The 14,182-nt window shown below is 34.4% G+C and overlaps 2 protein-coding genes across 2 annotated transcripts; one reads left to right on the top strand and one right to left on the bottom strand.

The window, feature by feature from the left end:
- The first annotated feature begins 3,935 nt into the window (after positions 1 to 3,935).
- On the top strand, positions 3,936 to 6,774 carry LOC114739697 (1-aminocyclopropane-1-carboxylate oxidase 4-like). The gene is made up of 3 exons (XM_028927773.1): positions 3,936 to 4,535; positions 5,368 to 5,731; positions 6,393 to 6,774. Exons 1-3 carry the CDS (start codon positions 3,988 to 3,990, stop codon positions 6,615 to 6,617), a joined length of 1,137 nt encoding a protein of 378 aa, XP_028783606.1. The 5' UTR covers positions 3,936 to 3,987; the 3' UTR covers positions 6,618 to 6,774.
- A 1,036-nt stretch (positions 6,775 to 7,810) lies between these two features.
- On the bottom strand, positions 7,811 to 12,800 carry LOC114739698 (casein kinase 1-like protein HD16). Its single transcript, XM_028927774.1, has 17 exons — positions 12,793 to 12,800; positions 12,601 to 12,706; positions 12,309 to 12,440; positions 12,147 to 12,199; positions 11,939 to 12,008; positions 11,752 to 11,804; positions 10,800 to 10,871; positions 10,620 to 10,714; positions 10,454 to 10,520; positions 10,213 to 10,348; positions 9,893 to 10,114; positions 9,670 to 9,806; positions 9,113 to 9,287; positions 8,852 to 8,942; positions 8,329 to 8,486; positions 8,052 to 8,240; positions 7,811 to 7,960 (listed from the first exon to the last, which is right to left on the bottom strand). The coding sequence occupies exons 1-17, from the start codon at positions 12,798 to 12,800 to the stop codon at positions 7,898 to 7,900; spliced, it is 1,827 nt and encodes a 608-aa protein (XP_028783607.1). The 3' UTR covers positions 7,811 to 7,897.
- Positions 12,801 to 14,182: the final 1,382 nt, after the last annotated feature.

Here is a 14,182-nt window from a genome sequence, read left to right as displayed (position 1 = left end):
TTAGTAACTTTCTTAATCTCTCCAAATTAGTGAACTGGGTCTTATATTAAGGACTGTAGTATTTTATTTTAGCTTCTATCTCACTCTCTATATATAATACAAATATAATTTAGAATTTTATGATGTTTTGAAGATAAATTTTTCAAAACTATTCCCATTCAATGCTTTTACTCCCAATCCTTGATAAATGATCTTTTTCAAAAATACCGCGTTAGAGACGGATTTAGAAAGAACAAAAATTTATTCAAGCAAGACACTATAAGAAAGTAGCTCATTTGGGCTGACCCTGTTTGCACTTTTTAAATAAATTTTCTAGCGAATATTTTTTTGAACTGGTCATGAATATTGTTATTTTTCAACTAAAAAAATCATATTGTTATCTATAAAGTTCTTTTCTTTAAAGAGTCATGAGAAAATATTATTTATTTTTGCCTTTTTTTTCCCAGAAATGTAATGTTAGATTGAAGTTGGTCAACCAAAGAATGAGTAATTTACTAACATCTCAAAAGCTGTACGTGGCACAAATCTTACTCATTTTTGGCGTTCATGACCGTGATATCATTTCATTAAGAATTCATTACATTATTTTGTCCTTAAGAAAACGTGGTCATCTCCCTTTATGTAGTTAAAAAAATGCATAACTTAATCAAGTAATAGCCACCAACAAAGACTCCTGAAAGAAGTCACATTAAATTATATAGATTTTAATTCTTTTTGGCAAAAAATATATTTTATACTCTTCTTGTCTTATTTATAAGGCAGAGAAAGAAATTTTTTTTGTTCTATTTATAAGTCATTTTATTAAATTTTTATTATGAAATACTATATTGTCCTTCATTTATTATAATATAGATAGTTATTATTTTAAAATATGTATATATTAAATATGGGTAAAGTTAAAAGATTACTATATTTTAATAGAGGGTTAATGCAGTTTAATATTTTTCTTGGTTTTTGTAAAATATGTTAGAAATGTCTTATAAATAAGATCAAAAGAGTACATTAAACTGAATAATACACAGTTTACATCACGTCTAAACTTGATCATATGAAGCTGTCACATTAAACCATCTTAATTGGACTATTAATTTGTTAATTAAACGTGACGTCAGATAAATCGAGTCAATGATTGGGTGCGCCAATGTGGAAACGATGCAAATTACTTTTTTTTGGAGAAAAAAAAAAAGCTGGGGTTTCCCCAAAATAAAAAATTGGTTGTTTGAGGATTGTGACTTAGGAGACACATCCGTTGAATTTTCAACGGTTTGTTGTGGCTGTTGACTTTTGCGCTCATCACTGTATTCACTTACCACATTTGCGAATGTGACTATTTGATCTCACTTTATCGCTTATTGTGTCTTGGTGCATATCACCATATCCTACTAGTGATCAGGATTAATTATGTATGGTTATGAAAAATTTTAAAAACTTTCTTTCGCCGACATGAAATTTTAAAAACTTTGTTGATAAATATTAAATTTTAAACGCTAATTTGATAATTAAGATAAATTTAGGGATCCAATCGGTCCGTTATTTTGATTTTTATTACACCATACACATATCTAGTGTTTTTTTATGCCACTATATATTGAGTGTTAATTGATGTTCAAAGCGTAGAGAATTAGAGATGACTGTGTTAATCAATTTCTTTGGAATAAATTATAAGACCGTTCTTATTATTATTATTTTAAATAAAAATTAATTCTCTTGGCAACAATATATTTATACTTCTTTTAAATTTTATTATATGTTTCACTTTTATTCGCTGACTTAACTTAGTTTTAAACTTTTAATTTTATTCTTTAATTTTATCTCTCAACTTCAATTTATTCTCATTTTTCAATTTTATATCAAATTTTACTTTTATCTGTTACTTTCAGTTCCATCCGTTATAATTTTTACCACAGAGTTCATGGTTTGGAAAAATTAATCTTTTGGCCCTTCAAATTTTAATTCATTTATAACTCAATCTCTCAATTATGACTCAGTGCAACTTAGAACCTGAACTTTTGACATCTTTACAACTCAATCCCTAATCTTTATCATATATAATTTATTTTGAGTCAGCAAATAATTATCCTACATGGCAAATTATTTTATCTGTTACTTTCGTTTCCATCCGTCATAATTTTTACCACAGGGTTCGTGGCTCTGATTTATGGTTTTGGAAGGGAGTTGGGCTAGATATAATACAGTACTAACAAGGCCCAAGGAATTGGGTTCAGAAAATTGGCCCAAATGGCAAAGTATTATACCTTGAGTTGAACGAGGCCCACATCAACTTAACCCATACGCTCAATTATCTCCATGTTATTTTGTTACTTAGGTCTTCGGCCCAGTCCAGACTAAGCAGGAAGGAGTGTGTTGTGCCTCTCCACAAAATATGCAGCCCCATCTCAATCGATGATTGAGAAAGAATGTGTTAGAAAGAAAAGGTCGGAATAAGATTTTATATGCAAAAATTTACTCAAGTTTATTCCTTCATTTTCAGCGTCTTGTTAGTTATATATTACTTGTAGGCATTAAGAAGAATTTTATGTATATACTTGTATTAATTTTTTTTGGCCAACGTCTATACTTATATTAATGAAGATCATATGTAAATTCTCATAATATACTACCTCCAATTCTTAACATAAAATATAGTTGACTAATTTGAATAAATTAAAAAAATTAGTTAAGTTAGTTTTTCATAATAAATATGTGTTGTATTTTTTAAAATATTTTTGTTAATAAAGTGTATTAGTTCGAATTACTATTACTATAAAAACTACCTTTAAAAAAATAGATAAATATGAGATACAAAGTGAATTAAAATTTTATAATTAGGACCAAAATAAAAGTCAAATTAGCTCTTATATTAACGACCGGAGTTAGTATATATGAGTAGTTACTAATAAATCATATTAATTACTCTCGTTGATCTTAAATATGAAAACAACTTGAAAGTTTTGTTTTGATTATAAAGACTCAGTCTGCTTTATCTTTTAAATCTATAATCTTCTTTTTAAATTATTCCTCTTAATTACGTGTATTAATGGAGCTTTTCAAATTATCCCTCTTGGGTATTTAAATTTGTTTCTCCACAAAACATTTTATGAATAAAAAAGTGATTTATATATTTTTAAAAAAAAAGGACATTTAAATAAGTGGTGCAGCTAATCACCTTTTAGTTTAGTTGCATAAAAACTCTCCTGTAAATAGTCGGCTTTGAGAGGTAGGGTTTATGGATGAACAGAACCAATCAATTTCAATGTTATGCAGTGTAGTAAGCTGGTGGCATGGAAAACTTTCAGGAAGTAGAAGGTCATGGTTACAACCTCGAATCAAATAAAAATACGAGGCAGCGAAGCTTCGAATAAGTTCATCAATCTATGAATGTCGAATAAAGAGACAACAAGAGGAGAGATAGATACTGTACATGATACATAGATCTCGCCTGTGCCATTGGAGCTTGGTGATTCCACCAGCACGGTATCTCTGTCCATGTGACTTTATAAATCAAAATCATATAATATAACACAGTTTGGATCTTTAACATGCTGCTGAACTGCTATAAATCCATACACTGTACTGTGTTTGTGGAATGTTTTTGTTTAAAGTAAGCAAATCTAAGACCCCATTGCTTTATCAAAAGGTGACAGTGGCACTTGGCTGCTTCCATGTGGCTGAGCCCAAAGTTTGGCCCTCTCTCTGATCATGACCACGATCATGGCCTTCACCTTCACTTACATACCATGGTTGTAAAGGAGCAAAACCAGAGAAAGCAACTGTGGAAGAAAAAGCAAACGACGTCGTCATCTTTCGCACCTTGTCTAGGATTCCCTCGACACCCTATCATTTCATCTTCTTCTTCTTCTTCCTTTTTCCCTCTTTTTTAACAAACCCACCACCTTCCTTTTCGTCTTCACAAATTATTACTCACTTGCTTCGTAAGAATTCAAGCGAAGTTTGTTTCGCTTCACTCCTTCGTCTTTTGTTTCTTCCATGGCCGTAACACCACAATCCATCCCCGACATCCCCATCGATTTTCGCGCTCCTCCGCCCTCTCCCATTGCCTCCGGCCGACGTTCCTCCTTCGCCAACGACGATGTGCTCACCGAGTTTCTGGAAACTTCGCTGCGTGTACCTGACCTTATCTTGCCGGACAAGATCTTCCCCAAACAAAATTGCCTCGAAACGCCTCCCAAGGTTGATTTTAGATCGCTGTGTTCCGATCATGAGGACTACGTTGCGTCATCGTCCGACGTTGTTTCCGATTCCATGGCGAGAATCGGATGCTTCCAGCTGGTGAATCACGGAGTCCCGCGCGAACTGATGGCCTCATCGAGGGAGGTTGCCCAGGCAATTTTTCAGGTCCCGCCGGAGAAGCGAGCGACGGTGACGAGATCGCCACCGGAGAAGCCATGGGGTTTCGAGGAGTATCATTCGGAGGAGGACGGAAGTGAGTTGAGCGAGGAGTTCGTGTGGTGCAGAGATCATGACCTGAAGTTGAAAATGGAGGGAATTTCTCCAGTTGGGTATTCAAAATTCAGGTAACACCACATTACTATATCGTTAATGCACAAACTTCACCAAAAATAATAATCAATCGATCCCATCCTCCAAATCTTCGTTCAACAAAGAAAAACCGAATTATAGCGTGAGATTATCTCTAAATAAATACTAAAATTAGATTATTTACCATACATGACGAACTAACCAGAGGGTTCCTTACAGACATGATATCCAATATTGTTTAGAAAGAGATTCTTTTTTTGTAATTTTATGTCTTAAAACAAATAAATGAGTTTCAACTGATAATTCCACAGTTATTTAACATTTTTTATTGAATACAATAGTATTCTCTCATCTCACAGGTCCTATACTAATTAATACAATATATATATATATATGTATGTATCTTAGTCTTTTAAGTATAATGTGCTCGCCCCATGAAATATATTTCTCTAAAATGATTCATGTAATTGGATTCTATAGTTGAGGTGCTATCCCTGAAAATGGAACTGTTGCAGCAAAAATCTTCTAGCGTAGATGGTTTACAGCGGAGAAAGTGAAAAAGGAAACATTGTAATAAGCTTGTGTGACACGCAAAGCAAGGTAGAGAAAAAGCAAAGCAAAGGCAAAGCAATAGTGAAATATACGTAGTAAAGATGGGGCACAATGATTTTAGATGCCTGCAGATAAGCTGCAATTACACCTTTGTTCCAAATCACTTTACACTCTGCTTCCCTACTGTTGAACAGCACATGTCATCATGAAACTTCTCTTCCATACATATCAATTATGTCCCAAAACAGTGACAATGCACGCTTGGAAATGTAATGATGGCTTGATGAATCTCTCTCTCTCTGCTTTTACCTGCAGCAAGGAGATGGAAGCTCTCATGTCAAGCATAGAGAAGGTGGCCGAGAAAATTCTACCAGTGATGTTGAAGAATTTTCCTGGAAAATTGTTGGCTCCATCAGGGGGCAGTGATCATCAGGGGCATGAATTTGGGACGCTTTGTTGTGTTTACAAGCATAGTCAGGACAGTATGGCAGATGGATGGGCAAACTCATTGAAATATGATGTGATCAGAATGCTGATAAGAGGAAGCGATTACTCTCACGCCTTATGTTTGCATGTTTGTGATGGCTGTTCTGAGTTTCATGTTTACTCCAAGAAAGGTTGGCTCTCTTTCTGCCCAGAACAAGGTGCACTCATAATCACTGCTGGAGACCAAATTCAGGTTCATGTTCAATTCTTCCCTGCTCTCTCACACTCTACTTTTTTTATCCCAAGAAAAATGATTCTAAAAAAAATATATCAAAAAGTCTCACAGCAAAACCTTCATGTTTCGTGGCATAAAATGTATCTTTTGTCGCATCAGGTTTAGAATTCGATCCCCACTGCTCTTAACTTCTTGGGCGCGACCCTTCTTGTCCAAAATTTCAAATTTGAAAAAGTTCTGGTTTTGAAATAACAAAAGCTCCATGCTACTTATTATTAGGATTTTTTAATGCATTTATTTCTTGACATCTCACAAGTGATTTTTCTTTTTTCTTTGTTTTTTTATTTGCCTCATGGATTTCAATATATTATTCTCTAAAGTAATGGAATAAATTGGGATGGAATCAAACATTGGAGTATCTCCTTGATTGGCGAGAAAAAGAAGTAAAGGAGCTTGTCCTTGTGCATATAATTAGATTTCATCTTTTATTTAAAATACAAACAAGATCAGGCTTTAAGCTGCTTTTATGTCATTGGTTATTTTAATATATAATGACAGCTAACTGGGGTCGCCTAATGTGATTAGTAAACACAAAGTGACCCCAGAAAATGGTGAGAAATCAAGAGGATCTATCTCTTAATTAAACAAGTTTATGTGCTTAAATATATTGTAATAACAGGTAGCGAGTGGTGGGCTGTGCAAGCAGGTGATCGGAAGGCCAATCTTGAAAGGAGAGAAAGATGATGATGGCATTTCAATGGCATTTCTCTATTCTCCTCCAAACGACACAACCACTTCTGAAACCAAAAAGGAAGCAACTATCTCCCTTGGCCAGCAAGCCTTGTTGGCTATGATCCTCATCCTTGTTTACCAATTCTTGATTTTTGTGTACAAAAAATTTTGATCATAATCTTGTTTTGGAGGATTGTTTGTGCACAGTTCCATACAAATTACACAAGCATTGGACAGGTGGTGGTTTTCCTTCTATGTGCCTGTTTGGATTACCTGTACAGAATTGATTTTGTGAGATAAATATATAAGGCGAATCTTATTTCTCAAAACACAAGTATTTTTTTTTTAATATGTGTTCAGAAATTTAAATTAGTCTGTATTAGGTAGTGGCTATGTAGATAAAACCATCTGTGATCGGTTCGATACTAAATACAGAAATACATAAACGGTGACCTCTTTGTAATTAAAAATGGGAGTCATAATACTATTATAATAATAGTTAAATAAAATCAATGAATAATATTCCACCTTCTGTGAGAGTAAATTTTTTTTTTTCCTAAACACGTATTTTTTTACTAAAAGTAATAGTATTTAAGGTATTATCAATCACTAAATATAAACAACTCTCTACTAAGAATTTAAATTTTAGTTTTCCAAATAACTAAATCTTCTTAAATTATATATTCCTCTAATCCTAAATATAAGACTTTTATACATAATGATATAAAGCTCTTATATTCAAAACGGGAGGAATAATTTTTTTTTTTTGGGGCAGTGGAAGAGGCTTGAAGCCCCACATGGCTACCCATGCGCATCAACTTCTGTTTTGTTAGTCGTCGTATAACTTTGACGAAAGCCATTACTCGCAATTTTGACTTTGGTCGGGGGCGGAGCCAGCGCCTCGACAACTGGGGGGATAAAATTATAAAAACAATTTCATATAAACATGATTTTAATATCTTACAATAAATATATAGATCTAAGTTTATTTTTAAAATTTTAATGTTTTGAAAAAGAAGCAAATTTACTAAATTATACAACATTTTTTAAATTTAAAATTTTTTATAGTGGATTAATATAGTTAGCATATTAATTTTAAGAAAAATATAAGGAAGACCTAAAAAGTTTACCTTTTTAATAGTTTTTATATTGCATTACATATTATTAATTTGAGTCAGATAAAAGGACAAATCTTCGAACTTGATAAATTATAAATCAGTATGCATTAACCTAAACCCTAAAAATTATACTGCCTCCAGTCCGAATTATAATTGGGACCGGAAGTAGTATAATAAAATTCCTTTCCAAAAGCGACTTCACGTTTAGGCTACGTTTGTTTGGATGGAGAGAAAAGTGAGAGGAAAATAGGAGGAAATATTAGGAAGGAAAACTAACAAAATCCAAGTATTCCTTCTTTCCTATTTTTCCTCTAATCCAAACATGTAAGGTTGGTCATCGAGAGACAGTTCGCCCATAGCAAACTGATGAAATATAAAGGTTGCTTGCCCATTTGTCCTGCAAAACCCATTCACACACACCATGCCTTAAAAGGCTAGAAGCAAAAGATTGAGCACAAACTGGGGAATAACAATAACAAAAGTCCCACCTTCACATGCATGGTAGGAAAAAGGGCAGTCCTCAAGGTTTCCTGTGTTTCATCTGCATGCTTCCTCCATGGCTTACTGAGCACAAAAGCAGCCTGGTCAGAAGTTGCAGCGGCTGCTGTTATGCGGTATCCGTGATCCCATCGCCTGCGAATCCCTTCACCGGGATAACGAAAATCCAGTTCAACCACCTGAAAAATTAGTAGAAATAAATGATTGGTTATTGTTGCAACCAAGCTTTAACCAGTAGATAAAGGTCCAGAATGATCAAAGCATTGCCTGGTGGCGAAATCCTGTACCGCGTGACATAACCACAGCCCATCTGACCCCTGAGGTAGCCATTGCAGTAACATGGAAGCCTTCCCCCCACTTTGTCTTAATCCACTTGAAAGGAAATGAATTGCTAACTTTGAAAGATTGTAGTATATATGGTGCGCCTAGAATACAGAAACCATGGCAGCTGAAACCGGTTTAGTAATTCTTAATATAAGAGCTAAATAATTAATTTGGAGAGCTTAAAAAAATTAGTAAAATTGGTTATTTATAACAAATGTGTGTAAATTTTCCTAAATTACCCTCTTATCAAAACTACCCCGTCAGAACCTCTTGCAACTAATAGGAATATTTTGAAGGAAAAAAATTATAAATCCTCCAAATAAAGTAGATTGAGATCTTATATTTAGGATCAAATCCAACCGCCCAATTAGCTATTCCACTAAGAACTAGAGGTAATATTTGCTAAAGTACAAGAGCATAATACTAGAGTATCCACCAGAAAACAAAACAAAACAGAGTAACTAACCTTTAGACATGACTACTATTGAGCTCCCGTTCTTGGCTCCAGCAACTGCACTGATTAAGTAATTTTTTTCCCACTGTTCCATTATCCATTCCTCCAACCGTAAAAGAAAAGCAAAATACTGATTACTACTAATTAATAAGCTCACAGGGATGGTTCAGCAGTTCATGTTTCAAAAACATATGAACACTTGACAAAAGAAATTTACCAGTCACGAGTCATGCCCTAAATATTAAAAGTTCAGACAGCAGACTTGATTATTACCTTATCAAGAAAGTAAGGAGAGAGTTCATAAACTTGTTTTTTGAAACCAGTGCCTGTATCCATGATTATTGCCCACAGGTTCGAACATGAAGCCACACTACTTATATATAAGCCATCCTCATTTCCCTTTCCGATAAGCTGGGAAATTCTTGCATCTGACACGTTGTAGTGATATCTGCAATGCAAATACAAGCACTCTTCAGGCACAAACAATTCATTATATTACATAATTTAAATAAGAATTAATGCCATCTTTAATTCCTGAATTTTAACCTCATTTTAGTTCACTTAAAGATTTGCAGTCCATGAAACAGTGTTACTGATCTCTGAAACAAGGTTTCAAGGACTAAAACCACTAGTTTCAAATTTTAGGAACCAAAAGCATAGCCTCGCAGAACAAAGTTCACATGGCATCAAACCAGTAAAGCAATAATTCATGCAGACTAAATATATATAAATAAATGCAGCATGTCTCTCAACTGTATCAATTAATAAGTGCCACAATACCAGAAAGTAGTACATACGTATCATGGCTTAAGGCTTACAGGCATATATACCTCTGTTTCATTGGTCTGCGAGCATCATATATACTTATCCATTGTGTTGCTGGTAGACCCATTCGCAACTTCTTTTTTGGTTGTTCATCGTTCCCTTCTTCCGTGGCCAACTGACCTCTCTTGTGACCAATAATGAGCTTCACAAAGAGTAATGATAGCTTAGAATTCAATGTTGACCTCATAAAATTCAAACTCGCAATAGTAGTGAAGGATCATCCAGTACCTTTTGTGCACCTTCTGTATTGATGGGTCTGATATCTGGATTTATTGGACCAACAATCCCATCAAACAGAGAAATATATTTTGCGTAGTCAGGATCTTCGTCAAACTTCAGATTTACTACATGTTCAAGAAAAAGCCTAAAAGGCTGGGGGAAGAAGCCACATAAGAACTCTGGAGTAGTTTCCATCTTCTTCTTGCAAACCAAAAAATGTTTGTTTTCTCCCTGGGAAAAACATGTTAAACACTAATGCTCTGAAAGGAGGCATGAGATCAGAACCAAAAAAAGAAAAGAAAAAAAAAACTAATTTAAAGATGTCCAACCTGCTCCCTGTATCCCTGCCAAGGAAGACGACCTCGAAGAAGGAAAATCAATGTATAAGCAAGGGATTCCAGATCATCCCTCCTGCTAGGAGTTCTCCCTAAATGTGCATGCACACTTGCATAGCGGGCTGTGCCCCTAACAAATGCAATATCATGAGCCAAGAAGCAATAAGTTAATATGAATATAGAAAAATCAAGTTACGTCAAATTTTCTATATGATTCAAGTTCAATCAATTAAACCTAAATTCATATGGCCTTTGGTCATACTCCAGATGTGAACCTGTTAATTCATCCCACCATCTAGATGCTGTAGGCCAAAAACATTGAGTATTAAATGCTGCATTAAGATGGGAAAGTGAAAAAAAAAAAAAAAAACTAGTTGACAGATAACACTTGAAAAAAAAACCTAATCCAAGATCAGCAAGAAACAATCTCTTCTCATCCGGGGTCCCTGGAGAACCAAGCAGAAAATTTTCAGGCTTCACATCACCATGCACATACCTGCATCATTTAAGTAGATATTGATCCATCAAAAGGCTGCAAGAATAGGAAATACTGCATTGGTTTTTAAATAGAAGGGAATTACCCTCGAGAGTGCATCTTCTCAAGTATGGATATTGCTTCAATGGCAATGCATGCAACCGTTTGAATGGACATTCTGGAATTCACAACAAATAAACTTAGCAATTGAAAAAAAAAAAAAAGGTTGGTGCAGAGCATTTACCCCCTGTTTGGATGGAGAGAATCAGAGAAAACTAAAAAAGAAAATAAGAGAAAATGAGTTTTCCCATATTTAGATGAGAGAAGAAAAGTGAAAGAGAAAATGGGATGTGATACCCACATCATCTCTCAATTTTCTCCCCATATCACTCTCTTCGAAACCAGTTTTAATACTCATCATTTTGACAAGTGTTGTAAGCTCATCAAATCTGAACCATTTATATTCGATTTGAACAATTCATATTTAAAATCTCTAATTAATTATTTTTAGATAAAAAAACTATTTTTTAAAAGAATGATAGTTAAGAGATTATCTTTATTTTAAATTCTATACATACTAAAATAATAATTTTAAATAAATAAAAATAAAAAAGAAATAAAATATAAACCATCCAAATAAGATATGAATGATCTAGATCTGATGAGTTTAAAATGCTATCAAAGTGATAATCATCGAAACTGGTTCCCACTCTCTCCTCTATCAAAACTTGATACATAATTAATTGAATGGAAATTTTCCAATACGCTGCGTCAAACTTATCCACAGGGAAAGATATATGCGATTTTAAAATAAGATTTGGTTAGTTATCCCCCAAGGAAAATATATCTGGGTTAGTGAAAAATAACATTTTTATTAAAATATTTGGTTTTAAAATTAATAAAATGAAAAAATATTTTTATCATATAATTTGATTTTAAATTATTTGTTGATGTTAATGTTAATATGATCTTTTCATTTTCTTTCTTCTCAACTTTTCTTTCCATCCAACCAGAGAGTCGGTGTATATATATGCCGGCTAATATTTCAACAAACTCACATATGAGACTTCTTCCACACATCATACAAGCTAGGTCCCAGCATATCCATAACCTATAAGCACACAGATCTTAAGTCAAACAGGCACTCTTGGAACAAGGTGAAAGGTGAAACTAGATAGAAGAAAACCAAATTAGCCATCCGAAAACTTAGAACCAACTAATGAAGAAGATGACCAAGTCACATACCATGATATAATAGCCACCTTGCTCACCCTTGTAGTGTACTCTTGGCACACCATGGCTGCCACCTACGGTGCTGGAAAAATTCCAAAGGATTCTCATTGTATAACCAATCATAAATACCAATCTACTCCACAAAACAACTAGAGAGACAAAAGAGTTAAGAATCAGCAAACAAAAGGGAAGAATTAAAAGAATCAATCATCTCACTCACTCGTACACTCGCCACTCGTCTGGTGGTCCCCTATGCTCAAATTTCAATGCGACCTGAAAGAGATAAAAGCTGAGCTTTTCAGACATTAAACTAACAGATAGTAAAAAGATTAAAAAATTTAAAAATATCACTACTCATGGAATAACGGCAGGACAATGTTACCTCCACAGCTTCAGGTCCAGTTCTCTCATTCATATTTTCACCACTAACACGGCGACCAACATATACTTGTCCATATCCACCCTTCCCCAGTTTTCTTCCTACTTTATACAAAGGGGAACCGCCCACTTGAACCTGTCACCATAACGAGTAAAATAGCAATACATCATAGTTGAAATGCTTTTATTCAATTCAAATGATCATTTTTATATAAAGGAGCTCCCGTTTTAAAGGAGTCCACAACAAAGTGCGCTTATAATGCGTTGGATTTCATAAGAGAACAAATATTACAAACCTTAGGAAGAGGAGGGGTATCCCACTTATTATCGCTGCTCCAAGCTCCGCTATCATCATCATCATCCATTTTCTTCTTCCCCGTTTCTTCCTTCTCCCCTCCACCACTGGCCCCACCGCCTGTGGTGCCAACCCCAAGAAGAGCTTCGTCCAAACTCCTTTTCGATTCCTCTTCCTTGGCCGGCACAACTACACTGTCATTGACCACATCCACCTCCGCTTGCTTCTGCCGCTTGTTATACTCCCGACCTGCCGCCGCCTCCGCCGTTCTCTTCCTTGTCGTCGTCGGAATAGCTTCGCCTTCTTCCATCGGATTAGGTTGCTTCTTCTATTGCTGTTGCTTCGCTACTGCTCAGCCCTTGTGCAGTCCACTACGTTGCACCGGCATCGTTCATCCTTCAAATCCCATCCCACTCTCAGGAATACCAAATACAATGTGGCAAAAAATAGAAACTTTGCGGCGCTATGTCACTCTACCGCCTTCCGATGACCACCGTCAAATCCAGCACGAACAACTCCCACCCGGGAGGGGAAAAAAAAAAAGGAGATTCAGAGAAGTGATTCAGAACCAGTCGATTCCTGCCGGAATGCAGCACTGCAATGAAGGTTAGGGCTTTGTAAATGATTACACTGAAAATGAAGGAATGAAGGCGGGAAAGCGTCAAAGGAGAGAGAGAGAGGAGATGAAGTGGAGGGAATGCTCGATTACTTCCAGAGAAAGATAACTCAGCAAATATAATGCTCTGCGCGAAAAAAGATGACTGAATTTATGATTACGTGTGTTCGTGTTCCCTGACATTCTCTTGAGACCGTTGATTATCGCAATCGGACGGATAGATAACGCTTAGAAAACTGTAATCATTATATTTAAAATTAAGTGAGTAACATTTTAATTTAATTACTTTCTTCTGTTTTAACCAATTATGAACAATTTTCCGATATTTCAATCCAAAATACTGTAAGACTGGACTAGTTTGAAACATTAGTTGGATTAGTGGTTTGAAATGAATCAGTTAGAAGTCAACTGATTAAAATAATACTACTTCCGGTTTTAATTATAAAAGATAATTGACTAATTTGAAGAGATTAAAAAAATAAGTTAAGTTATTTATTTGCAATAAATATGTATTGTCTCTCCTAAAAAATCCTTACTAATCAAGTGTGTTAGTTAAAATTACTATTATTAGAAGGATTACTTTAAGAAAAAAGACATAAATATTAAAGACAAAGTGGATTAGGACTTTATATTTAAGATTAAAATAAAAATCAAATAAAATTTTATATTAAGAACCAGAAGTAATACTACTTCTAATTTTAATTATAAGATTTCGTTTATAAATTATAAATAAGATCTTATAGTTAACATCAGAACTATAGACGGTGTGTTATAATTAAGATTAGATATGGTATAATTTATTTAAAATATAATCAATTTAATGACATCAAAAATTAAATAAAAATAAAATTCAAATAAATGCCAAATGCATTTTGTTCATATTATTTGACATACAAGAGGTACAGACGTGTAGCCGTGCAACATCAAATCAAGACCCCGTCTTTTTCAACCTCCCAAAAGGACATGT

Source organism: Neltuma alba, unplaced genomic scaffold (assembly GCF_004799145.2).
Source record: "Neltuma alba isolate B1F8T4 unplaced genomic scaffold, ASM479914v2 tig00002887_pilon, whole genome shotgun sequence".
In the NCBI taxonomy this organism is placed as follows: Eukaryota; Viridiplantae; Streptophyta; class Magnoliopsida; order Fabales; family Fabaceae; genus Neltuma; species Neltuma alba.
The sequence above is the reverse complement of the archived record's forward strand: the minus strand, read 5'-3'. Positions and strand labels throughout refer to the sequence as shown.